Here is a 27,993-nt window from a genome sequence, read left to right as displayed (position 1 = left end):
GACATAGAGAGAGAGGGAGAGAGAGATGTAGGGAGTAAACATAGAGAGAGAGAGAGAGGGGGAGAGAGATGGAGGGAGTAGACATAGAGAGAGAGAGGGGGAGAGAGAGAGAGAGAGAGATGGAGGGAGTAGACATAGAGAGAGAGAGAGAGAGGGGGAGAGAGATGGAGGGAGTAGACATAGAGAGAGAGAGAGGGGGAGAGAGAGAGATGGAGGGAGTAAACATATAGAGAGAGAGAGGGGGAGAGAGATGGAGGGAGTAGACATAGAGAGAGAGGGGGGAGACAGAGAGAGAGAGAGATAGAGATGGAGGGAGTAGACATAGAGAGAGAGAGAGAGAGGGGGAGAGAGATGGAGGGAGTAAACATATAGAGAGAGAGAGGGGAGAGAGATGGAGGGAGTAGACATAGAGAGAGGGGGGGAGACAGAGAGAGAGAGATAGAGATGGAGGGAGTAGACATAGAGAGAGAGAGAGGGGGAGAGAGATGGAGGGAGTAGACATAGAGAGAGAGAGTGAGAGAGAGATGGAGGGAGTAGACATAGAGAGAGAGAGGGGGAGAGAGAGAGAGATGGAGGGATTAGACATAGAGAGAGAGGGGGAGAGAGAGAGAGAGATGGAGGGAGTAGACATAGAGAGAGAGAGGGAGAGAGAGAGAGATTGAGGGAGTAGACATAGAGAGAGAGAGAGGGGGAGAGAGATGGAGGGAGTAAACATAGAGAGAGAGAGAGGGGGAAAGAGATGGAGGGAGTAGACATAGAGAGAGAGAGGGAGAGAGAGATGTAGGGATTAAACATAGAGAGAGAGAGAGAGAGAGGGGGAGAGAGATGGAGGGAGTAGACATAGAGAGAGAGAGAGGGGAGAGAGAGAGAGAGAGAGAGAGGGAGATGGAGGGAGTAGACATAGAGAGAGAGAGAGGGGCAGAGAGAGAGAGAGAGATGGAGGGAGTAGACATAGAGAGAGAGAGGGAGAGAGAGAGAGAGATTGAGGGAGTAGACATAGAGAGAGAGAGAGGGGGAGAGAGATGGAGGGAGTAAACATAGAGAGAGAGAGAGGGGGAAAGAGATGGAGGGAGTAGACATAGAGAGAGAGAGGGAGAGAGAGATGTAGGGAGTAAACATAGAGAGAGAGAGAGGTGGAGAGAGATGGAGGGAGTAGACATAGAGAGAGAGAGGGGGAGAGAGAGAGAGAGAGAGAGGGAGATGGAGGGAGTAGACATAGAGAGAGAGAGAGGGGCAGAGAGAGAGAGAGATGGAGGGAGTAGACATAGAGAGAGACAGAGAGAGAGAGAGAGATGGAGGGAGTAAACATAGAGAGAGAGAGAGAGAGAGGGGGAGAGAGATGGAGGGAGTAAACATAGAGAGAGAGAGGGGGAGACAGAGAGAGATGGAGGGAGTAGACATAGAGAGAGAGGGGGAGAGAGAGAGAGAGAGAGAGAGATGGAGGGAGTAGAGATGGAGAGAGAGAGGGAGAGAGAGAGAGAGAGAGAGAGAGAGAGATGGAGGGAGTAGACATAGAGAGAGAGAGAGAGGGGGAGAGAGATGGAGGGAGTAAACATAGAGAGAGAGAGGGAGAGAGAGAGAGATGGAGGGAGTAGACAGAGAGAGAGAGGGAGAGAGAGAGAGAGAGATGGAGGGAGTAGACATAGAGAGAGAGAGGAGAGAGAGAGAGATGGAGGGAGTAGACATAGAGAGAGAGAGGAGAGAGAGAGAGGGAGATGGAGGGAGTAGACATAGAGAGAGAGAGGGGGAGAGAGAGATGGATGGAGTAAACATAGAGAGAGAGGGAGAGAGGGATGGAGGGAGTAGACATAGAGAGAGAGAGAGAGAGAGAGGGGGAGAGAGAGAGAGATGGAGGGAGTAGACATAGAGAGAGAGAGAGGGGGGGGATGAGAGATGGAGGGAGTAAACATAGAGAGAGAGAGAGGGGATGAGAGATGGAGGGAGTAAACATAGAGAGAGAGGGAGAGAGAGATGGAGGGAGTGAACATAGAGAGAGAGAGAGAGAGAGAGAGAGAGAGAGAGAGAGAGAGAGAGAGAGAGGAGGGAGAGAGATGGAGGGAGTAGACATAGAGAGAGAGGGGGAGAGACATAGAGAGAGAGAGGGGGAGATGGAGGGAGTAGACATAGAGAGAGAGAGAGGGGCAGAGAGAGAGAGAGATGGAGGGAGTAGACATAGAGAGAGACAGAGAGAGAGAGAGATGGAGGGAGTAAACATAGAGAGAGAGAGAGAGAGAGGAGAGAGAGAGATGGAGGGAGTAAACATAGAGAGAGAGAGGGGAGACAGAGAGAGAGATGGAGGGAGTAGACATAGAGAGAGAGGGGGGAGAGAGAGAGAGAGAGAGAGATGGAGGGAGTAGACATAGAGAGAGAGAGGGAGAGAGAGAGAGAGAGAGAGAGAGATGGAGGGAGTAGACATAGAGAGAGAGAGAGAGGGGGAGATAGATGGAGGGAGTAAACATAGAGAGAGAGAGGGAGAGAGAGAGAGAGATGGAGGGAGTAGACATAGAGAGAGAGAGAGAGAGAGAGAGAGATGGAGGGAGTAGACATAGAGAGAGAGAGGAAGAGAGAGAGATGGAGGGAGTAGACATAGAGAGAGAGAGAGAGAGAGAGATGGAGGGAGTAGACATAGAGAGAGAGAGGGGGAGAGAGATGGATGGAGTAAACATAGAGAGAGAGGAGAGAGAGGGATGGAGGGAGTAGACATAGAGAGAGAGAGAGAGAGAGAGAGAGGGGGAGAGAGAGAGATGGAGGGAGTAGACATAGAGAGAGAGAGAGAGGAGATGAGAGATGGAGGGAGTAAACATAGAGAGAGAGAGAGGGGATGAGAGATGGAGGGAGTAAACATAGAGAGAGAGGGAGAGAGAGATGAGGGAGTAGACATAGAGAGAGAGAGAGGAGAGAGAGATGGAGGGAGTAAACATAGAGAGAGAGAGAGAGAGAGATGGAGGGAGTAAACATAGAGAGAGAGAGAGAGAGAGAGAGGAGGGAGAGAGATGGAGGAGTAGACATAGAGAGAGAGAGAGGGGGAGAGAGATGGAGGGAGTAGACATAGAGAGAGAGAGAGAGAGAGAGAGAGAGAGGAGAGAGAGAGACATAGAGAGAGAGAGAGAGAGAGAGAGATGGAGGGAGTAGACATAGAGAGAGAGGGGGAGAGAGAGAGAGAGAGATGGAGGGAGTAGACATAGAGAGAGAGAGGGGGCAGAGAGAGAGAGAGATGGAGGGAGTAGACATAGAGAGAGACAGAGAGAGAGAGAGAGATGGAGGGAGTAAACATAGAGAGAGAGAGAGAGAGAGAGGGGAGAGAGATGGAGGGAGTAGAAGACATAGAGAGAGAGAGGGGGAGACAGAGAGAGATGGAGGGAGTAGACATAGAGAGAGAGGGGGAGAGAGATGGAGGAGAGACAGAGAGAGGGAGGGAGTAGACATAGAGAGAGAGACATAGAGAGAGAGAGAGAGAGAGAGAGATGGAGGGAGTAGACATAGAGAGAGAGAGAGAGAGGGAGATAGATGGAGGAGAGATAAAGTAGACATAGAGAGAGAGAGAGAGAGAGAGAGAGATGGAGGGAGTAGACATAGAGAGAGAGAGAGAGAGAGAGAGAGAGAGATGGAGGAGTAGACATAGAGAGAGAGAGGAGAGAGAGAGAGATGGAGGGACATAGAGAGAGAGAGGAGAGAGAGAGAGAGAGATGGAGGGAGTAGACATAGAGAGAGAGAGGGGGAGAGAGATGGATGGAGTAAACATAGAGAGAGAGGGAGAGAGGGATGGAGGGAGTAGACATAGAGAGAGAGAGAGAGAGAGAGAGGGGGAGAGAGAGAGAGATGGAGGGAGTAGACATAGAGAGAGAGAGAGGGGATGAGAGATGGAGGGAGTAAACATAGAGAGAGAGAGAGGGGGATGAGAGATGGAGGGAGTAAACATAGAGAGAGAGGGAGAGAGAGATGAGGGAGAGATGAGGGAGTAGACATAGAGAGACATAGAGAGAGAGAGAGGGGGGAGAGAGATGGAGGGAGTAAACATAGAGAGAGAGAGGGAGAGAGAGATGGAGGGAGTGAACATAGAGAGAGAGAGAGAGAGAGAGAGAGAGAGAGAGAGAGAGAGATGGAGGGAGTAGACATAGAGAGAGAGGGGGGAGAGATGGAGGGAGTAGACATAGAGAGAGAGAGAGAGAGAGAGAGAGAGAGAGAGATGGAGGGAGTAGACATAGAGAGAGGGGGTGGCGAGAGAGAGAGATGGAGAGTGCGATAGAGAGAGATGGAGATGGAAAGATGGAGAGAGAGAGAGAGAGTAGATAGAGAGAGAGAGGTGGAGGAGTTTTTGTGAATAATATGCGAGTTTGACTGAAGAGAGAAGTTCAGTGAAAGCTAATCATCATCGACTGAGCCACATACTGTCAGAGACCAGAGACCTGTATGGGATGGTTTTGTTTACACATAACCACTATCAAAAAGAAGGGAAGGCAACCTCTAAATCGTGTAGAAATCAAATCCTCTGTCTCTCTCCCACTGAATATCAGCATCTTCCGGAACCTGAGGACCATTCCTATGGCCTGGTCCAGATGTGCTTTGGCCGATTAATCCTCTGACTATCTCTGATAGTCTAAATGGTTGGCTAAAGCACAGACAGATCTGTAGCCATTCTAGAGGACCTAATCCTTTCAGTTAAGGTTTAGGCTGGCTACAGCCATCTCATTCCAGTCCCAACACCAAAGGTGCCATTTTAAGATCATAATGTCAGTGACTCAGACAGATGTTGAAGCTCCAATCATGTCGAGAGAGAACAAATACGAGGTTGTAAGACTCCAAATACAGACAAGTACATTTCACTGTGGTGTCTCTCCATCCAAGCCTCAAGCAACGGTCGTCGTTAACACAGGCAACCTAAATGAGCTCTCCTACTGAGAAGTCTGCATGTGTAAAAGTGTGAGAGGTCTTTAGAGGGAGCAGGAGAATGTGGGATGGCATTTAGTCTGTTGTTCAAGCATCACTGGGTCCATCTCTGTCCTCCCTGCTCCTCACCACATACCAGATGGCTCTGAAGGAAATAGATGTCTTAATGTACTGCCGTCTCTCGGAGATGTCAACTTCAGATAGAATTGAAGAAAAGTAACAACGCACACACACACACACACACACAGAGACACAGATACACACAGAAAGACCCGCTTTCTGTCCAATTTCAATTGTCTGGCTATCTTCCTCTGAGGTAAAAAAAAACACACAAAAAAACATCAACAACAAACTAAATTCCAGTGGTGGAAAAATAACTCAATTGTCATACTTGAGTAAAAGTAAAGATACATTAATAGAACATTTAAAGTCACCCAGTAAAACACTACTTATGTAAAAGTGCAAAAGTATTTGGTTTTAAATATACTTAAGTATCAAAAGTAAATGGAATTGCTAAAATGTACTTTAATATCAAAAGTAAAAGTAGAAATCATTTCTAATAAAGAAAACAGACAGCATACGTTTCTTTTCCTTTTTATTGACGGATAGCAAGGGGCACTCTTCAACACTCATTAAACAACACTGTGTTTAATGAGTCTGCCAGGTCAGAGGCAGTAGGGATGACCAGGGATTTTCTCTTGATAAGTGCTTGACTTGGACCATTTTCCTGTCCTGCTATGTATTCAAAATGTAACGAGTACTTTTGGGTGTCAGGGAAAATGTATGGAGTAAAAAGTAAATTATTTTCTTTAGGAATGTAGTGAAGTAAAAGTAAACGTTGTCAAAAATATAAATAGCAAAGTAAAGTACAGATACCCAAAAAAACGACTTAAGTAGTACTTTAAAGTATTTGTACTTAAGTACTTTACACCACTGCTAAATTGTTACTCTGAGGTGAAAACACTGCAGTAATAGTGTTTGATGTGGTACATACTGCAATAATAGTGTTTGTTGTGGTATATACTGCAGTAACAGTGTTTGGTGTGGTACATACTGCAGTAATAGTATTTGTGGCAGTATATACTGCAGTAATAGTGTTTGGTAAGGTACATACTGCAGTAATAGTGTTTGGTAAGGTACATACTGCAGTAATAGTGTTTGGTGAGGTGCATACTGCAGTAATAGTGTTTGGTGCAGTACATACTGCAGTAATAGTGTTTGGTGTGGTACATACTGCAGTAATAGTGTTTGGTGAGGTACATACTGCAGTAATAGTGTTTGGTGAGGTACATACTGCAGTAATAGTGTTTGGTGAGGTACATACTGCAGTAATAGTGTTTGATGTGGTACATACTGCAATAATAGTGTTTGTTGTGGTATATACTGCAGTAACAGTGTTTGGTGTGGTACATACTGCAGTAATAGTATTTGTGGCAGTATATACTGCAGTAATAGTGTTTGGTAAGGTACATACTGCAGTAATAGTGTTTGGTAAGGTACATACTGCAGTAATAGTGTTTGGTGCAGTACATACTGCAGTAATAGTGTTTGGTGTGTACATACTGCAGTAATAGTGTTTGGTGAGGTACATACTGCAGTAATAGTGTTTGGTGAGGTACATACTGCAGTAATAGTGTTTGGTGAGGTACATACTGCAGTAATAGTGTTTGGTGCGGTACATACTGCAGTAATAGTGTTTGGTGAGGTACATACTGCAGTAATAGTGTTTGGTGTGGTACATACTGCAGTAACAGTGTTTGGTGTGGTACATACTGCAGTAACAGTGTTTGGTATGGTACATACAGCAGTAACAGTGTTTGGTGTGGTACATACTGCAGTAATAGTGTTTGGTGTGGTACATACGGCAGCAACAGTGTTTGGTGTGGTACATACTGCAGTAATATCGTTTGGTGCGGTATATACTGCAGTAATAGTGTTTGGTGTGGTACATACTGCGGTAACAGTGTGTGGTGTGGTACATACTGAAGTAACAGAGTTTGGTGTGGTACATACTGCAGTAACAGTGTTTGGTGTGGTACATACTGCGGTAATAGTGTTTGGTGTGGTACATACTGCAGTAATAGTGTTTGGTGAGGTACATACTGCAGTAATAGTGGTTGGTGTGGTACATACTGCAGTAATAGTGTTTGGTGAGGTACATACTGCAGTAATAGTGTTTGGTGAGGTACATACTGCAGTAATAGTGTTTGGTGAGGTACGTAATGCAGTACTAGTGTTTGGTGTGGTACATACTGCAGTAATAGTGTTTGGTGCAGTATATACTGCAGTAACAGTGTTTGGTGTGGTACATACTGCAGTAACAGTGTTTGGTGTGGTACATACTGCAGTAATAGTGTTTGGTATGGTACATACTGCAGTAACAGTGTTTGGTGTGGTACATACTGCAGTAACAGTGTTTGGTGTGGTACATACTGCAGTAACAGTGTTTGGTGTGGTACATACTACAGCAATAGTGTTTAGTGTGGTACATACTGCAGTAACAGTGTTTGGTGTGGTACATACTGCAGTAATAGTGTTGGGTGTGGTACATACTGCAGTAATAGTGTTTGGTATGGTATATACTGCAGTACGGGTGGATGATGCTTTGACAGACCACCTCTATGCCTGGGGGATAATCTGTGAAGAGGTCATATCAGGCCTAGCTAAAATAGCATGTGCATCCCAAATGTCACCCTATTCCCTATTTAGTGCACTTCTTTTTATTTCTGAGCCATAGTGTTCTGGTCAAAAGTAGTGCACTACATAGGGAATAAGATACCATTTGGGACGCAACCATGACTAAACTGGTGAACTCTATTCTCCAATATGGGGAGCTAAACTCAAATTCCGATTTATAATATCATTCAATACAACATTAATGTAATACAATACCACTTTGTTAATCACCTCCCCTTCCAGGCTGTAAAGCCAACAGAGACAGATTGACTAAGCATTTGCACCAACCGGACATTCCTAGCTCTGGTCCTATCGTGCGATGACCACAACGAGTTGCCTCTACGTTTGTAGAGGAACTTGCACTAACGCCCTGGACCACAGCTAGACAATCCCAACCTTATATAATATATAATATAATATAATATAATATATATGCCATTAGAGCAGACACTTTTATCCAAAGCAACATTTTAAATATGTGTGGTCCCGAGTCAAATGAAAACAAAGGCAGAGTAAAACATCAAACTGTCGTAACACTGACTGTGCAATTAATTCATCCCCTCTCACTTAGAATATAATAGGCCTCCTCCTCTACACATTGATTTAATATGGCTTTGGTTCTTCTGGGATTGATTACAGTAGCCTAAACGATGAGCAAAAAACACTAACGGACAAAACGCTAGCCTCTTTGATGTAATGACAGAGTGCAGCACAGAGAGGGTGCAATTATCACTTCAATGTTCATTCACTAACGCCTCACTGCCTACCAGTCAGTCCTTCACATGTGCTTCATTCCATTAGGAAATCAAGATGTCAGAGCTGAGACAAAAACTACTTTTCAACAGTAGACGCAAACGTTTCATTACAGCTGCTTTAAACGCCATTCAAGTAGAAGAGTGGGGGAGGACGAGGAGGAAAAGGGGGGACAGTTACAGGGAAGGAATCAGAGAAAGAAAGGGACTATGAAGGTATGGAGGGAGATCTTCAGTCTCCATCCCCAGTGTCCTGCACAAGAGTGAGTATGATCAACCGGGTTTACACCGGGCTCTCTTACACACCACAAGATGGTGGTGACCCACCGAGCTAAAGCCTCTGCAATAGCTTGGGGAGCTAACATAAGTCTCCAGGTCTCAGGCAAGGTAGCTATCACAAGGGCCAGAATTTACTAAGGACAATAAGGAGGAGTGGAGGGGAAGGGAGAGTTCCTGTTTGGATAACCAGTATCCTGAACAAGAGTAAAGGAACTTTAGATCAGAATAGACAGCTGCTAAGGATAACGCTGAAAAACCCTTGCTGCAAAGGCACACTGTAATATAGACACTGTACTGTAGATACTATACTGTAGATACTGTACTGTAGATACTGTACTGTTGTCACGCCCTGGTCTTAGTTATCTTTGTTTTCTTTATTATTTTGGTTAGGCCAGGGTGTGATATGGGTGATTTATGTGTTTTGTCTTGTCTAGGTTTTTTTTGTAGATTTATGGGGTTGTGTTCAGTGTAGTTGTCTAGGTAAGTCTATGGTTGCCTGGATTGGTTCTCAATCAGAGGCAGGTGTTTATTGTTGTCTCTGATTGGGAACCATATTTAGGCAGCCATATTCTTTGGGTATTTTGTGGGTGATTGTTTCCTGTCTTTGTGTTTTATTGCAGCAGTTAGGATTGTTACGGTTTTCACGTTTATTGTTGTGTAGTTTGTTCATGTTTGAGCTTTCCTATTAAAACCATGGACACTTACCACGCTGCGTATTGGTCCGATCCCTGTTTCACCTCTTCAGAGGAAGAGGAGGAAGAAAACCGTGACAACTGTAGATACTGTAGATACTGTAGATACTGTAGATACTGTAGATACTGTACTGTAGATACTGTAGATACAGATACTTCAGATACTGTACTGTAGATACTGTACTGTAGATACTGTAGATACTGTAGATACTGTAGATACTGTACTGTAGATACTGTAGATACTGTAGATACTGTACTGTAGATACTGTAGATACAGATACTTCAGATACTGTACTGTAGATACTGTAGATACTGTACTGTAGATACTGTAGATACTGTACTGTAGATACTGTACTGTAGATACTGTAGCTACAGATACTTCAGATACTGTACTGTAGATACAGATACTTCAGATACTGTACTGTAGCTACTGTAGACACTGTAGATACTGTACTGTAAATACTGTACTGTAGACACTGTAGATATGGCACTGTAGACACTGTAGATACTGTACTGTAAATACTGTACTGTAGACACTGTAGATATGGCACTGTAGATACTGTAGATACTGTACTGCAGATACTGTAGATACTGTAGATACTGTAGATACTGTACTGTAGATACTGTATATACTGTAGCTACTGTAGACACTGTAGATACTGTACTGTAAATACTGTACTGTAGACACTGTAGATATGGCACTGTAGATACTGTAGATACTGTACTGTAGATACTGTAGATACTGTACTGTAGATACTGTAGATACTCTAGATACGGTACTGTAGATACTGTAGATACTGTAGATACTGTACTGTAGACACTGTAGATACTGTACTGTAGATACTGTAGATACTGTACTGTAGACACTGTAGATACTGTACTGTAGATACTGTAGATACTGTACTGTAGACACTGTAGATACTGTACTGTATATACTGTACTGTAGATATGGTACTGTAGATACTGTAGATACTGTAGATACTGTACTGTAGATACTGTAGACACTGTAGATACTGTACTGTAGGTATGGTACTGTAGATACTGTAGATACTGTACTGTAGACACTGTACTGTATATACTGTACTGTAGACACTGTAGATACTGTACTGTAGATACTGTAGATACTGTAGATACTGTAGATATGGTACTGTAGATACTGTAGATACTGTAGATACTGTACTGTAGATATGGTACTGTAGATACTGTAGATACTGTACTGTAGACACTGTACTGTAGATACTGTACTGTAGACACTGTAGATACTGTACTGTAGATACTGTAGATACTGTACTGTAGATACTGTAGATACTGTACTGTAGATACTGTAGATACTGTACTGTAGATACTGTACTGTAGACACTGTAGATACTGTAGATACTGTACTGTAGATACTGTACTGTAGACACTGTACTGTATATACTGTACTGTAGACACTGTAGATACTGTACTGTAGATACTGTAGATACTGTAGATACTGTAGATATGGTACTGTAGATACTGTAGATACTGTAGATACTGTACTGTAGATATGGTACTGTAGATACTGTAGATACTGTACTGTAGACACTGTACTGTAGATACTGTACTGTAGACACTGTAGATACTGTACTGTAGATACTGTAGATACTGTACTGTAGATACTGTAGATACTGTACTGTAGATACTGTAGATACTGTACTGTAGATACTGTACTGTAGACACTGTAGATACTGTAGATACTGTACTGTAGATACTGTACTGTAGACACTGTACATACTGTAGACACTGTAGATACTGTACCGTAGATACAGTAGACACCGTAGATACTGTACTGTAGATACTGTACTGTAGACACTATAGATACTGTAGATACTGTACAGTTGATACTGTAGATACTGTAGATACTGTACTGTAGATACTGTAGATACTGTAGCTACTGTACTGTAGACACTGTAGATACTGTAGATACTGTAGACACTGTAGACACTGTAGATACTGTACTGTAGATACTGTAGACACTGTAGATACTGTAGATACTGTAGACACTGTAGATACTGTAGATACTGTAGATACTGTACTGTAGATACTGTAGATACTGTAGACACTCTAGACACTGTAGATACTGTTGATACTGTACTGTAGATACTGTACTGTAGACACTGTAGATACTGTAGATACTGTAGATACTGTAGACACTGTAGATACTGTACTGTAGATACTGTAGATACTGTAGATACTGTACTGTAGACACTGTAGACACTGTAGATACTGTAGATACTGTAGATACTGTACTGTAGACACTGTAGACACTGTAGATACTGTAGATACTGTAGATACTGTACTGTAGACACTGTAGATACTGTAGACACTGTAGATACTGTACTGTAGATACTGTAGATACTGTAGACACTGTAGATACTCTACTGTAAATACTGTACTGTAGATACTGTACTGTAGAAACTGTACTGTAGACACTGTACTGTAGATACTGTAGCTACTGTACTGTAGACAATGTAGATACTGTACTGTATATACTGTACTGTAGATACTGCAGATAATATACTGTAGATATTGTACTGTAGATACTGTACTGTAGATACTGTACTGTAGATACTATAGATTCTGTACACTGTATATACTGTAGATACTGTACTGTAGATACTGTAGATACTGTAGACACTAGAGGTCGACCGATTAATCGTAATGGCCGATTAATTAGGATTTTCACCTTGTCAGCTCGGGGGATCCATTCTTGCATCCTTAAAGTTGACTAGTCCAACGCAAAAACGACCTTCCTGTCTCTCGTTGCACTCCACAAGGAGACTGACTGCCTGTTAGGCGAATGTAGTAAGCCAAGGTAAGTTGCTAGCTAGCATTAAACTTATCTTATAAAAAACAATCAATCATAATCACTAGTTAACTACACATAGTTGATGATATTACTAGATATTATCTAGCGTGTCCTGCGTTGCATATAATCAGACTGAGCATACAAGCATACAAGTATCTAAGTATCTGACTGAGCGGTGGTAGGAAGAAGCAGGCGCGTAAACATTCATTCAAACAGCACTTTTGTGCGTTTTTCCAGCAGCCCTCGTTGTGCGTCAAGCATTGCGCTGTTTATGACTTCAAACCTATCAACTCCGGAGATGAGGCTCGTGTAACCGAAGTGAAATGGCTAGCTAGTTAGCGCGCGCTAATAGCGTTTCAAACGTCACTCGCTCTGAGCCTTGCAGTAGTTGTTTCCCTTGCTCTGCATGGGTAACGCTACTTCGATGGTTGCTGTTGTCGTTGTGTTGCTGGTTGGAGCCCAGGGAGGAGCGAGGAGAGGGACGGAAGCTTTACTGTTACACTGGCAATACTAAAGTGCCTATAAGAACATCCAATAGTCAAAGGGTAATGAAATACAAATGGTATAGAGGGAAATAGTCCTATAATTCCTATAATAACTACAACCTAAAACTTCTTACCTGGGAATATTAAAGACTCATGTTAAAAGGAACCACCAGCTTTCATATGTTCTCGTGTTCTGAGCAAGGAACTGAAACGTTAGCTTTCTTACATGGCACATATTGCACTTTTACATTCTTCTCCAACACTTTGTTTTTTCATTATTTAAAACAAATTGAACATGTTTCATTATCTACTTGAGGCTAAATTGATTTTATTGATGTATTATATTAAGTTAAAATAAGTGTTCATTCAGTATTGTTGTAATTGTCATTATTACAAATACATTTTTTTTAAATCGGCCAATTAATCTGTAACGGCTTTTTTGGTCCTCCAATAATCGGTATCGGTATCAGCGTTGAAAAATCATAATCGGTCGACCTCTAGACACTGTAGATACTGTAGATACTGCACTGTAGATACTGTACTGTAGATACTGTACTGTAGGCACTGTACTGTAGATACTGTAGATACTGTACTGTAGACACTGTAGATACTGTACTGTAGATACTGTAGATACTGTACTGTAGATACTGTAGATACTGTACTGTAGACACTGTAGATACTGTACTGTAGATACTGTAGATACTGTACTGTAGACACTGTAGATACTGTACTGTAGATACTGCTGATACTGTAGATACTGTACTGTAGATACTGTGGATACTGTACTGAAAATACTGTAGACACTGTAGATACTATACTGTAGATACTGTAGATAATATACTGTAGATACTGTGGATACTGTACTGTAGACACTGTAGATAATGTACTGTAGATACTGTAGATACTGTACTGTAGACACTGTAGATACTGTACTGTAGATACTGTAGATAATGTACTGTAGATACTGTAGATACTGTACTGTAGACACTGTAGATACTGTACTGTAGACACTGTAGATACGGTAGGTACTGGACTTTAGTCATTGTACTGTAGATACTGTAGATCATTTAGATTCTATACTGTAGACACTGTAGATACTGTACGGTAGATACAGTAGACACCGTAGATACTGTACATACTGTACTGTAGATACTGTAGATATTGTACTGGAGATACTGGAGATACTGTAGATACCGTAGACACTGTAGATACTACAGATAATGTAGATATTGTACTGTAGGTACTGTAGATACTTTAGATACAGTAGATACTGTACTGTAGACACTGTAGATAATGTACTGTATATACTGTAGATACTGTACAGTAGACACTGTAGATACTGTACTGTAGATACTGCAGATACTGTAGATACTGTACTGTAGATACTGTAGATACTGTGGATACTGTACTGAAAATACTGTAGATACTGTAGACACTGTCGATACTATACTGTAGACACTGTAGATACTGTACTGTAGATACTGTAGTTAATGTACTGTAGATACTGTAGATACTGTAGACACTGTCGATACTATACTGTAGATACTGTAGTTAATGTACTGTAGATACTGTAGATACTGTAGATACTGTACTGTAGACACTGTAGATACTGTACTGTAGACACTGTAGATACTGTAGGTACTGTACTGTAGATACTGTAGATAATGTACTGTAGACACTGTAGATACTGTAGGTACTGTACTGTAGATACTGTAGATAATGTAGATACTGTAGATACTGTACTGTAGACACTGTAGATACTGTAGGTACTGTACTGTAGATACTGTAGATAATGTACTGTAGATACTGTAGATAATGTACTGTAGATACTGTAGGTAATGTACTGTAGACACTGTAGATACTGTACTGTAGATACTGTAGATAATGTACTGTAGACACTGTAGATACTGTACTGTAGACACTGTAGATACTGTACTGTAGATACTGTAAATACTGTACTGTAGACACTGTAGATACTGTAGGTACTGTACTTTAGTCATTGTACTGTAGATCAATCAAATCAAATCAATCAAATTTTATTTGTCACATACACATGGTTAGCAGATCATGTAGATCATTTAGATTCTATACTGTAGACACTGTAGATACTGTACGGTAGATACAGTAGACACTGTAGATACTGTACTGTAGACACTGTAGATACTGTACTGTAGATACTGTAGATATTGTACTGTAGACACTGGAGATACTGGAGATACCATAGCCACTGTAGATACTACAGATAATGTAGATATTGTACTGTAGATACTGTAGATACTGTAAATACTGTAGATACAGTAGATACTATAGATACTGTAAATACTGTAGATACGGTAGATACTGTATATACTGTAGATACTGTAAATACTGTAGATACAGTAGATACTGTAGATACTGTAAATACTGTAGATACGGTAGATACTATAGACACTGTAGATACTATAGATACTGTAGATATTGTACTGTAGATACTGTAGACACTGTAGATACTATAGATACTGTAGATATTGTACTGTAGATACTGTAAACACTGTAGATACTGTAGATATTGTACTGTAGATACTGTAGACACTGTAGATGCTGTACTATAGATACAGTAGATACTATAGATACAGTGGAATACTGTAAATACTGTAGATACAGTAGATACTGTAAATACTGTAGATACTGTAGATACTGTAAATACTGTAGATACAGTAGATAATGTAAATACTGTAGATACTGTAGATACAGTAGATACTGTAAATACTGTAAATATGGTAGATACTGTAAATACTGTAGATACTGTAAATACTGTAGATACTGTAAATACTGTAAATACTGTAGATACTGTAAATACTGTATATATGGTAGATACTGCACTGTAGACACTGTACTGAAAATACTGTAGATACTGTAGACACTGTCCTGTAGATACTGTAGATATTGTACAGTAGATGCAGTATATACTGTAGATACTGTACTGTAGATACTGTAGATACTGTACAGTAGATAATGTATTGTAGATCTCTGCGTATGTTTTCTGCTATTCCCCAGAAAAGATTAAGAGTGAGCTACACATATCAAAGTATCCTAAAGCATCCCATTTATTATGTTCTGGAGTCACCATTCCTATATGATATGATCTGTGACTTCAGAACTTGATAGCTGCTATAGAGAGCAGTCAGTGTACTGCAGAAAGCAGCATGTACCTGTAGCCAACCAGCATGGATGTGGGTGTGGCCATACCACTGAATGTGGGTGTGGCCATACATATGTAGGATCTTAATTTGAGCCAGTTTTGCAACAGGAAATGTAAAATATTATTTGGATTATAATTAATTGACTTTTCTATACATTTTTCATCAAGGAAAATCAGGTCTGAAACATCAAAGTGGAAATTACAAACTTCCAAAGCTTTTTTAAACCTCAAATACACTACAAATTTAAAATGTCCCCTTTTGCAGGAAAGTTCTTCTGTAACAGGGTGACTAAATGAAGATCCTACATCGGTATGTGTCAGACTCAGACCCTCCAGGAAAAGTGGCTGCCTCTGCCTCAGACCAGCCCAGTAGAGTCCCTCCACACTGGGACACTCTCTTACAGATGAGTGTGTGTATGGAGATCATACTGTAAGTAGTGAGAGGAAAACATCTCATCTGGTGCCTAAATATATACAATAAAAATCAAGTTAATCAAGCATTCTGTTTGTATAGAGCAGTATACCGGCATAAACTGATCTAACAGGCATCTGTGTGCATCAATGCAGAAACTAATGAACAAAGTGTGTTTATATCGGCAGTTGCCACAAGCTTATGTACCCGCTTTCCACATGCAGGCAAAAGCATCCAATAAGATTTCTAGAGTCAGAAGCCGGGATGTCAAAATAGATTTATCCGCTTTGAGAGGCACTAAGATATATTTCAAAAAATCGTTAAGCAAGTCTAACTGACTACATGTTTTCTTTTCAATGTTGTTCAAGGGTCAAGCCGGTCTCGTGCGGGGTCAGCCCCAGTGAAGGCCCAAACTCAGGGACAAATATCTCCGTCTCTTTCACAAGTTGGAACAAAAGACAGAACGCTGTTTGTTCGCAATGTGCCCAGAGGAGCGAGAGAAGGGGGAAAAAACACTGCAAACAGCCAAGAACTTCTGTGGGCAAACAGCTGCCTGGAGCTGCTAAGCATTTCAACTGTACGCTCACACACACCTACAGATAACCCAACCTAAAAAGGGACAGGAGAGCATTCTGAGTTCATAAAAGCTGTCTTGGGACAATAACCTCTTAATTGTTAGGAAGCCCTGCTATTCTATAGACTATATTAATAGGAGAGGTGGGACCAAACGTTTGGACTTTTAACACAATATTCAATAAATATTTCATATTGTGATGGCTGGTTATGGTTTGTATGCATTATTATAATACATTGCAAAATGGCATTGGGTAGCACGGCTGGCAGACCTATATATCAGGCTTTTAATTAGCTGGCTTATCTGAGAATTCAAATTGAGCGCAGCATAGGGATCTGATCTGATTCTGGAATTCTAAGAATATGATATACTTCACATGGAAAAGTTCACCTTTACTGACCCTATCCTGTTCTATAATGGAAAAGCCACAGCACGTGTGTATGTGTATATGTGTGTGTGTGCATTTTCAGCATATATGTATGTATGTGTGCGTGCGTGCGTGCGTGCGTGTGTGTGTTGGCTGCTCTAGCAATCCAACATGTCCTGTGTAAGAACTGGGGTAATTGTTCTGCTCTGTTACAGCATGTTAATGGGATCGAACCCAACCTGTGGAGTGTTTGTGTTAGCTCTAATTCCACACACACTCCCTTCAAACACACATAGACACGCATGCACACACGCACTAGCACAAGCTATTGATCATTGTTTATGTTCATATCAGTTGCAATAACACATGCAAGGAAGTCATTGTTTACCGCAGAGTCAGCAGATCCCCAAGAGCAAGCAAATAAAGTAACTGTAGCAATTTGATTCGAGACGCACCAATTATAAACAGGACGTAATCCCTTGAAAACAGAACTGCAATAACATAAAGCATCTTCGATATTATGAATAATCGGCTGAATTCATCTCACCTGCTATTGATAAATGTAACGCAAACATTCCAAAAACATACATACATGCTTTATTCCTTAATATAATATCTGCCCGGGAATTGTACTGTTTGATATTCTCAGAAACGTAATATTTTAAGATAGATGCCCGTATGGGCAGATGATTATGGTCACCAGGACAAATGGAGTGCTGTATATTCAACCCCACACTAACTACCGTAGTAATACTAATGCTAGCCTATATCGCCACCTCTTAATTACACTCTTATCCAGAGCTACATACAGGAGGGTTAAGTGCCTTGCTCAAGGGCGCATCAACTGCTTTTTTCACCTAGTTGGCTTTGGGATTCAAACCCACAACATTTCAGTAACTGGCTGAACGTTCTTAACCGCTAGGCTACCTGCCACCCCTCATCTCTCACTGAACGTGACTCAGTAGGATGAGCACCTCACAATGTTATCCAATCCACACCATCTCACGACTGGAGACTAGAGACGCATTCATCAGGGTACATCTTAGCGAAATATTTTTTCAACGTAAAACCATAACAAGCGTTTCTAATTGGTTAAGTTCAGTTGACAAGGGACTTACCATCATGGGTTTGGTGCTGAAGCGTAGTTTCCTATTCTGAGGGATATCCTCCTTCTCTTCTTCTGGTAGACCAGGGATCTCAGTAAGATCATTCCCAGGGTCATAGATGACATCATCGTCACCATAAAGGTCATCGTCAGGGTCAGTACAGCTCTCCCCCCAGCCCTGGTAGCACGCGTCCCCGTCCGTGTTAAAAATCACCCTTTCGTTCCCACTGTATTCCTCATTGGGCACTTCTGCCTGGTCCTCTGGAGAAACCCTGGGCCTGGAGGAAGCCTTCTCCATCTCCACCTCCTCCCCAAGGGCCTCTGCCTCCTCTTGGGCTTCATCCTTGGCTGGGGTGGCTGGGGTGGCTGGGGTATCCAGGGTGTCCTCAGAAGTCTTGTCCCTGACAATGGTGTCAGTCGTGGGCCTTGAGTCCATGCAGACTCCCTCCGTCTCTCTGAAGGTTTCGGTTTCCTCCACCTGTTTCTCATCACACGATCCATTCACCTCGCCTCCGTTGGTGGTGGCCCTTACGGGATGTCTCTCTCTGTCCCTCTGTCCTAACTCCCCTGCTGTCTCATCTCTCTCCTGGGGCTCCTCCTGCTGCGGGACGGGTTTTAGCTCCACTGCCTCTGACAGCGGGCTGGGGCTGAGGAGGTCCTCTGAGGACGAGGATATGGGGAATTTTCCCCCCACGCGGATCCTGCACCCTCCACCAGGCACCGGGGACTGGCGCGAGTCGTCTTCGCTGACGTCGCTGTGCCGGTGGGAATTGTCAGGGGAGTATAGTGCCCGGCCTCGGTAGCCTCGCCGGAACGGACCCTCGCCCCCTCCTCCCCCTCCCTGTTGGTCGACGTTCTCAAACACAGCGCTCAGCTGGCTCACTGTGGGTGACTGGGCTTCTGTTCTGGAACACAGCGAGTCCAGGGAGTCTGTGCTGCCCCTGTTGGAGCGCGCCCCTCGCCAGTCGTCCAGGTGCTCATAAGAACCCCTCTTCTCCCGACCGTAAGAGTAGACGGGTGACTGGGAGGCGTCACGAGACTGCTGCTCAAACAGCCTCCTGGTCTCTATGACCTTTGACCCTGCACTGGTTCGGTCTGCTGTAGGGTGCTGCGTCAGCTTGATGACCGAGCCGTCCACCTTGTTGATGAAGTTGGTGGGCTTGGTTATCTTCTGAGGCGATGGGTCTTCCCGCCTGGTGGCGGCGACGGTGCTCTCTGTGCCCTGCATCTGCATGAAAATGTCCTTGATGCGGCTGACGTGTGCGCCATACTGTCGTCCTCGACGCTGGGTGACCCGCTCAGGGTCCTTGAGCTGGGGCTCCTTGCTGTCCTGCCGGGGCGGCTGGTCGAAGGCCTTCTTCAGGGCCTGGAACTCTGTCCTATAGGCGTTGCGGTGAGGGGAGGCGCTCCGGAGAGTGGTCCTCTCCCCCGAGGCCTCCGTCTTCAGCATAATGGTGTCAGAAGCGAGGAGGCGGAGGGGATCTCAGCAGCATCGCTGGGCCTTCATCTCACATATATTACTGTAGCGTCCAGCGAGTGCCCTGCCTGTGTGATTATCACTGTGATTTGATTTCACACTTCATTTGGGGCAATGGACACCTGGGAGAGATAAGGAGATGCCTGTTAGATACAAGAGATACCAAGCAACCTGTCATTGTCAAGAGGTCGCTCCTCTTTTCAGTTCGCAGCAGCTAGCGACTGGGACGTGCTGAAAAAAACTGTCAAACAGGACAGTTTTATCTCCATCTCTGTATTCAAAGACTCAATCATGGACTCTCTTACTGACAGTTGTATTGTTGTCTCTACCTTCTTGCCCTCTGTGCTGTTGTGTGTGCCCAATATTGTTTGTACAATGGTATGTGCTTTTTGCCTTTTGGTAGGTCGTCATTGTAAATAAAGAATTTGACTTGCCTAGTTAAATAAACATTAATTTAAAAAATATATTTAAAAAATATATTAAAAAATAGTGAGGTTTTACACTACAGCATGATGGTGAGATCCATTGCAATTCAGCTTTCGAAAATGTCACGAACAACATCATTTCTATGAATCTGAAGTGAAAGTGCAAGGTAATCACAGACAACGCTTAGCACAAGACGTGCACTGAATGTAAAAAGGTATTTGCCCTCTAAAAGGATCTGTTTAGAAAGTAGTGTGTTTACCCATTTATCTAATCAATACACAGTTACTCACGTAGAAGATAAAACATGCACTGATCAATACGGGCGATGGAAACCATGTGGGCCACTTGCAGTTATAAACCGGGTGTTTCAAGTTTATAACAGCAATAAGGCATCTCGGGGGTGTGTGGTATATGGTCAATATACCATGGCTAAGGCCTGTATCCAGGCACTCCGCGTTGTGTCATGCATAAGAACACCCCTTAGCCATGGTATATTGGCAATATACCACACTCCTCGGGCCTTATTGCTTAATTAGAGACTAAACATTAAACATCTTGAACTCTGTTCAATACATTTACATGAATAGATGTGGCCTGGGAGGGCATAGGCCCACCCACTTGGGAGCTAGACACACCCACTTGGGAGCCAGGCCCAGCCAATCAGAATATTTTTTTCCCCACAAAGGGGCTTCATTACAGACAGAAATACTCCTCCGTTTCATCAGCTGTCTGGTAGGTGAAGAAGCCGGATTTGGAGTTCCTTGGCTGGCGTGGTTATACGTGGCCTGCGGTTATAAAGCCGGTTGGACGTCATGCAAAATACCCTAAGAGGTATTTTGGAGGTGGTAATTTGGAGGTGGCTTATGGTAGAGAAATTAACATTTCATTTTCTGGCATCTGATCTGGTGGATATTCCTTCAGTCAGCATGCCAATTGCACTCTCCCGCAAAACTTGAGACATCTGTGGCATTGTGTTGTGTGACAAAACTACACATTTTAGAATGGCCTTTCATTGTCCCCAACACAAGGTGCACCTATGTAATGATCATACTGTTTAATCAGCTTCTTGATATGCCACACCTGTCAGGTGGATGGATTATCTTGGCAAAGGAGAAATGCTCATTAACAGGGATGTAAACAAATGTGTGGAAAAAATGTGAGAGAAATAAGCTTTATGTAAGTATGGAACCTTTCTGGGATCTTTAATTTTAGTTCATGGGACCAAAATATTTGTTCAGTATAGTTTACTGCCACACCCACTGCCCCGGCCCTAGCATTCTGCATGGTCATCACGATTAATACCAGGTCTGAAGGACAGTTCAGCTCATAAACACACAGGCAGGCAAGACGGTTTTAGGGAAAGGATGCAAGGGGGAGTTGTTTAAACACCACAAATAACTGTGATATAATCAATTGATAAAAAATAATATTGTGGATTCCATTTGTTTACAATCATAAGTATGTATAGGCTACATAACATACTGTTCATGTAATTTGAAGATGTCCTTTTGATTTCATTATCAAATGTGTTTTCATGTGTTACTACTATTCTATTACTGTACTTTCATCATACCACTACCCTGTTTGTGAGATTCAAATAGCTTATTTGCTAATCCCACATAGGCTACAATTTAAGATATAAATGGAGAACATTAAACCACGACACACAACCGCAGAGATACATGTTACAATGTTACAAAGTGAAAAGATATCGGATGCCGCCAGCAGTGGTTTGTGTAGCACCCAGTTCAGCAGGACTCCTGTCAACGAATGACAAATTGCAACATTCTGCGAACGCACCCCTTTGCTACTGTGATAAACACGATCAACGTACTATAGACATTTTCGTAAAGCAGCAGTAGACTATATAGTCTATCCGCCAAGCCATTTCATCAACGTCCCACATAAATGGTAAACTTCGAGATGCAGAAGATAAAACTGAAACGTGTAACATTGTATCAGCTCGAGCTCTATCCTACATCCAACGAACAGATAGACGCGCCTCACCCGCACAGGTCATGGTGGTTGACAGCTCCATATGAACTGTATATTCTGATCAATTATTTAATTTCACTAGCCCATGTACAAGGAAAACGCTACTGCATAGTGTTGTTGATCATTTAGAAAAAGCAGAAGTTAACTGTTTACCACACATAGGCTACCCTTTCAACAATGCACAACAAGAGTGACTTACGTTAATTGCTTCGTGTGATGAATGACCACAACTTAAATATAGTCCCGTAAAAATTCACATAACATACTCTGCTTTCGTTATAAATCCCATCGAATACGACATTTCCATTCAAGCCCGTCGATAGTCCAGTATTGTGTCGCCCTATTGAGACACTACAAGCCGTGATCTACACATCGCTAGACAACGCCATTGCAGGCAATGGGTGATGCTGACATGCACATTGGGTGAGTCGACGCTATTAAATATTCCATCTCAATGAGAGGTGCGCAACTGCGTGTTTTCTAAGGTGAACACATCTTATAAATCTTAATCAACGAGTATCGAAAACATACTTTACATTTAGGAAATATGATGTTTTGCCAATGGCATACACATGTGACAGGTGTTTAACCTTATCGCAGTAATGGTTTGGTCCAATAATATGCATGGAGGGGGTTCCACTAAACTGCAGTCTGGCAGAAATATCACCACAAATAACTTTACTGGCTTTATTACTGTATCGAGCTCCGGCACAACACAGACCACGCGGGAAGAAATATACATTTGTAAATGTTTTCATCAGTTGTTATGTTGGTGTTGGATATTCACACAGATTATGTCGTCAATGGCTTCCATCTGTAACATTAAAAGTCAAAGTCCAAATGTTTAATATAAATGGTAGTTTAAATGGCTAGTTGCGAGACAAAGCTAGTCTATCACGTACAGTAGATATAACAGATAATGCAGATGTGTGTGTTAAACTGAGAAAAACATTTAAAGTTATTTTGATATATTATATTCATTAATCTAAGGACCATTATGCTTATAGCCTACTTAGCCTACTATCTACCTAAGGGGTCAAATGTAACAATACACACAGTATTAATCTAAGAAAACAATGCTGCTTTTGAATAAAAGTATCAGGTCAAGAAAGCCAGCCTACAGCATGTGGCTGACTGGGCCATGTGATTAAGAATGGAGAGCTTTGTCTGAAGCATTATTCCTTTTCTAATGTGGGGACGCCATTTTAATAATAACAACATCATGCACTTCACTCTCACAAAAAAGACACACTAGTGGTATTACTAGTATGTGCTTCACTACACTATTCGCTTGACATGCTCAGAATGGGGATGCAATGAAGAAAGGGGAGAGGATCAGCTTTAATGCAGTTCATTGCGGAATAAATAGATTTCTTATTGGCATGAGGATCAAATGCTTGTCTGTTTAGAAAATGAGAATCCAGGACAGAGAGTGAAGGCATGTGTTCATTTAGCAAAATTCTTGACCAACATTGTTTCCCCCACTCAATATATTGTTTTGTTCTCGACTGGCCAATGAATGGGAATCCTCATATACAGTAGACTATGGTATATTATGCGATACTGTACATGACACTTCATAACCATATCTACCCACAAGCACTAGCACCCCAAATCTGTACACGTTGCTAAGCAACCTAAATATAATCTTGTAAATTGAGAGAGAAAAACAACCTGGCTCTGCAGAGAAGAGGACATGCCATGCTGTTCTTCACTGTGCATTGAACACACCAACATCAAGATCATAATAAAACAATCCCTTTACACAAAGTATAAGATACTAATGCATCATTCATAACACACACACCATCATTGATCACAGCCAAATATAGGTATGCCAGTTATAAAGACCATTAAAAGTGTGTCCTATCTGTCCCCTGCATAATACACTCCAAGGGAGAAAGATGGAGATTTATGAGTCAAATGGACCCTTCTTTCCCTTACCAGGACCCTTAGCTGAGCTGAATAGGCAAAGAGCAAAGGGGGCTGAGAGGCTGAGCATGACCATCTGTCTGCTGGCTCTCCACAGGGGGGAGAACAGATTTTAATAGACTTCTCAGTCATCTCACTGCCCTCTTTACAGCTGGGTTTACACAGTGGAAGGAGGGGTGGTGGGGATGGAGGGGTTATGTTGGTCACGCAAGGTCAATTTAACATTCGCATAATTTTGGAAGAAAGGAACAGAGCGAGAGAAAAAGAGAGAGTTTGTTAATTTATTATATTATCTAAATTAAAATAGTGATGATGTTTACAATTGGTGAAATTGCATCACACTGGTGTTTATGATAGGCGTTATGATACCCATTTGATAGAGTGGGGGAATGATATTTTCCAGCTTCTGCGCCAGATGTACCGACCAATGAAAGCGCAAGCGTTCGAATGAGGAGGCGGAGGCTGGAGTTTCATGGATGCTTGTCATGTCTGTCAAACCACTAGCGATTAGAAAAATATAGATTTTCATATAAAAAATAACCATTCGCAAATGCAATATGGATACTGCGGTTGTTGTCGTATGGCTTTCTATGGGTACGTATACATTTCAAATGGAAATATAGAGACATAGTCATGCTTTTTTCTATTAGCAATATTAGCTAGTCGCAAGCTAGCTTGCTACAGCAGCTAACACGTTATGTGGTTGATGGGTTGGTCATTTTTTCCCACTGCCTTGGTTAGCTTTCTATCCCGTTATTCGGAGATAATAGTGGCCTTGCCGTTTAAATCTACACTATTTAGCTATTTAGGATATGAGATTATTAGCTATTGGTAGAATTAATTGGCTACATATATCTACCGGTATTTTACAATTTAAAGTTATTATAACGTACTGTTGCAATAATGTTGCCATTCCTCCAAGGATGTGTTGCTGATTCCTCCAACATTTCTCTTTCACGGATACATTGTATCACCTTATTCAAACCAGTTGTCCTACATCTATTATAACATACCAATATCACATAGCTACAGTAAATCTAATTATGTCATGCAATTGATGGGCAAAAGTTATCTTAATATTTTATTTCTTATACTGTCGTCATATCATTATGAATTGAATATATTTGCATGACATTATGTAGAAGCCGAAATAATGCATTAGGCCTAATATTGTGTGAAAACATCTTTCCTATGTCACCACATGATTATAAGTACATTTTGCCATGTGCCTAGATGTGCTAGAAATTGCAAGTGAAGCATTCAGCGATTTTTTTTTTGCAAACATGCCTCTGTTTGAGAAAAGATTCAAAATAAGTATTGCTTTTGTTTGTGTTTGTTGGTCTATTAAGTTTTCATTGTGCATGTATCTGGTTTCACACACAATGATGTGATTGGGAGAAACATCCATGTACAGCCTAATCTGGGTTTGAAGCAGAGAACTGCCATACAAGACGGTGAGTGGTTGTGTGCAGTGTTGAACATCTTGTGTGACTCCTCCCTGACCCCCCTCCCCCTCTATTCTCATAACATGGTGGTGACACACTCAAGTAGTTCCCTATTAATGGACACATTTGTGTTGATTGTAACAGACTGTGGTGCAACCTCTTCTGCTTTGTTTGTAATCTTTGCTCTTCGGTTTGTTTGAGTCACAGTCTAATTCTGACTAGCCCTAATTGTATTATTTTGAGATGCTGTAAGTGAGAGTTTCCTTGGTTACTGTAACTTTTTTTAAGGGACTTTCCAGTGGATAGTAAAAATGTTGATGCCCGCCTATCCTAGACAATAGCCTACTACTTGTTTACAGCCCTCTCCAAAAGAACGCATGATCTGGAGCGAGAAAATATATTCCTTGTTAGTTACCTCAGTCCAGAATGGTTGTGCATCAAGTTCAGTCTAGGTACAGTAGGGACGTCTGAGTTGGCTGTGGTCCTCCCCTGCTAGCAACCGCTGCCTATAGAACCAGTAACCGAGCACAGTTTCACTCCAGTCTAGAGAGACAGACCACAGGCTAGATCAAGTCTAATAGTGCTCCCATAAGTCTGTGTAGTTTTAATGCAAACTAAAAGCACATGCATTCCCTCGGACCGGAATGGACAGATAGATCCACCTCCACCGCTGTACATTCAACTGAACAACAGGAGAGAGGACATCCTTTTGCTGCCTAAGCCAGCCTTTCAACAGACAAACTCTTTTTTACTGTGTGACCAAGGACATTAATAAAGACTATTTCTGGGCTGAGGCTGCTGTGTGCCCAAGGTCGGGTTGGTCCATAAAGGCATAAAAGCGGGTTATCCATTCTGTTAGTGATCTGCAGCAAGGGAACATGGCAAGGTGTGTGTTTTGTGTGTGTACCATAGATATAATGCATGCGTGTGTGTGTGATGGGTCCTGCCATGGTTAGGGAGTTGAGCATTAACCATGAATGGTTGATGTATTAGAGGGGGCTGTTGGTTCATCGTCTCCAGAAGGCCTTGCTGTGCCCAGAGAGCCAGGTGTAAGCAGATCTGATGCTATTAGCACACCCTGTCGCTAGCGTAGCCAATGATCTCTGCTTTCTTTGTTTGGAGTCGCTGGACTGCATTCCAAATGGCACCCTATTCCCTATATAGGCTAGTGCACTACTTTTGACCAGGGTCCATGTGGCACTGGTCAAAAGTAGTGCACTATGTAGGGAATAGGGTGCCAGTTGGGATTACGCCCTGTTGGAGTCTCTAAGGTTTCATCTGGCAGTGACCTGGGGAAGGCCATCTGGGCTGAGACATAGAAATAGAATTGGGAATGTTGACCTGAATGTGGATATCCATTCTAGTAAGTCTCCCTCTATGAACGGACACATCTGTGGACAACATGTGTTAATTAAACCACATCAAGAGTCTCTGAAAAGAAGGGTCAATGTTTGACCTTGGCTGTGGCTGTAACTGTCATGTGGTTTTAGAAAATAAGCTTGACTGTTGTGAGAGGGCTGCGTCTTAAGTGGCATCCTATTCCCTATACCAGTGGTTCCCAACTTTTTCGGTTACTTTAACACCAACTGAACTTTGCTCTGCCCAGAGTACCACTGAAGTATCCCTCATGTGCATTTTACCAGTAGGCCTATGGTCTCATGAGTCTACTCAAGTACCCCCTTTGGAAAGGCCAAGTACCCCCAGGGAACCACTGCCCTATGTACAGTTGAAATCGCACGTTTACATACACCTTAACCAAATACATTTAAACTCAGTTTTTCATCATTCCTGACATTTAATCCTGGTAAAAATTCCCTGTTTTAGGTCAGTTAGGATCACCACTTTATTTTAAGAATGTGAAATGTTAGAATAATAGTAGAGAGAATTATTTATTTAAGCTTTTATTTCTTTCATCACATTCCCAGTGGGTCAGAAGTTTACATACACTCAATTAATATTGGGTTGCATTGCCTTTAAATTGTTTAACTTGAGTCAAACGTTTCGGGTAGCCTTCCACAAGCTTCCCACAATAAGTTAGGTGAATGTTGACCCATTCCTCCTGACAGAGCTTGTGTAACTGAGTCAGGTTTGTAGGCCTCCTTGCTTGCACATGCTTTTTCAGTTCTGCCCACAAATTCTCTATAGGAGTGAGGTCAGGGCTTTGTGATGGCCACTCCAATACCTTGAGTTTGTTGTCCTTAAGCCATTTTGATACAACTTTGGAAGTATGCTTGGGGTCATTGTCCATTTGGAAGACCCATTTGCGACCAAGCTTTAATGTCCTGACTGATGTTTTGAGATGTTGCTTCAATATATCCACGTAATTTTCCTCCCTCATGATGCCATCTATTTTGTGAAGTGCACCAGTCCCTCCTGCAGCAAAGCACCCCCACAACATGATGCTGCCACCCCCGTGCTTCATGGTTGGGATGGTGTTCTTCGGCTTGCAAGCCTCCCCCTTTTTCTTTCCAACCATAA

At 42.3% G+C, this 27,993-nt stretch overlaps 2 protein-coding genes across 10 annotated transcripts in view; one reads left to right on the top strand and one right to left on the bottom strand.

The window, feature by feature from the left end:
- LOC112265804 (neurabin-1-like) overlaps nucleotides 1–26,264 on the bottom strand; it is a 130,891-nt gene extending 104,627 nt beyond the window's left edge. For 4 of the 5 annotated variants that reach the window (XM_042295227.1, XM_042295230.1, XM_042295231.1 and 1 more), the window contains exons 1-2: nucleotides 22,338–22,539; nucleotides 18,254–19,839 (exon numbers count right to left, since the gene is read on the bottom strand). In XM_042295227.1, coding sequence (XP_042151161.1) covers nucleotides 18,254–19,690 — 1,437 coding nt within the window. In that variant the 5' untranslated portion in view covers nucleotides 19,691–19,839; nucleotides 22,338–22,539. Of the gene's footprint in view, nucleotides 1–18,253; nucleotides 19,840–22,337; nucleotides 22,540–25,930 lie in introns of those variants that run through there. The other variant, XM_042295228.1, reaches the window with a different exon arrangement.
- The window catches only part of sgce (sarcoglycan, epsilon), a 26,926-nt gene continuing 23,317 nt past the window's right edge, over nucleotides 24,385–27,993 (top strand). The window contains exons 1-2 of one of the 5 annotated variants that reach the window (XM_042295234.1): nucleotides 24,385–24,664; nucleotides 25,420–25,524. In XM_042295234.1, the coding sequence (XP_042151168.1) occupies nucleotides 24,628–24,664; nucleotides 25,420–25,524 (142 nt within the window). In that variant the 5' untranslated portion in view covers nucleotides 24,385–24,627. The remainder of the gene's footprint in view (nucleotides 24,665–25,419; nucleotides 25,525–27,993) is intronic. The other 4 variants (XM_042295233.1, XM_042295235.1, XM_024440897.2 and 1 more) reach the window with 4 other exon arrangements.

The sequence above is a fragment of the Oncorhynchus tshawytscha genome, linkage group LG13 (assembly GCF_018296145.1).
Source record: "Oncorhynchus tshawytscha isolate Ot180627B linkage group LG13, Otsh_v2.0, whole genome shotgun sequence".
In the NCBI taxonomy this organism is placed as follows: Eukaryota; Metazoa; Chordata; class Actinopteri; order Salmoniformes; family Salmonidae; genus Oncorhynchus; species Oncorhynchus tshawytscha.
This window is presented reverse-complemented; position numbering and strand designations above follow the sequence as displayed.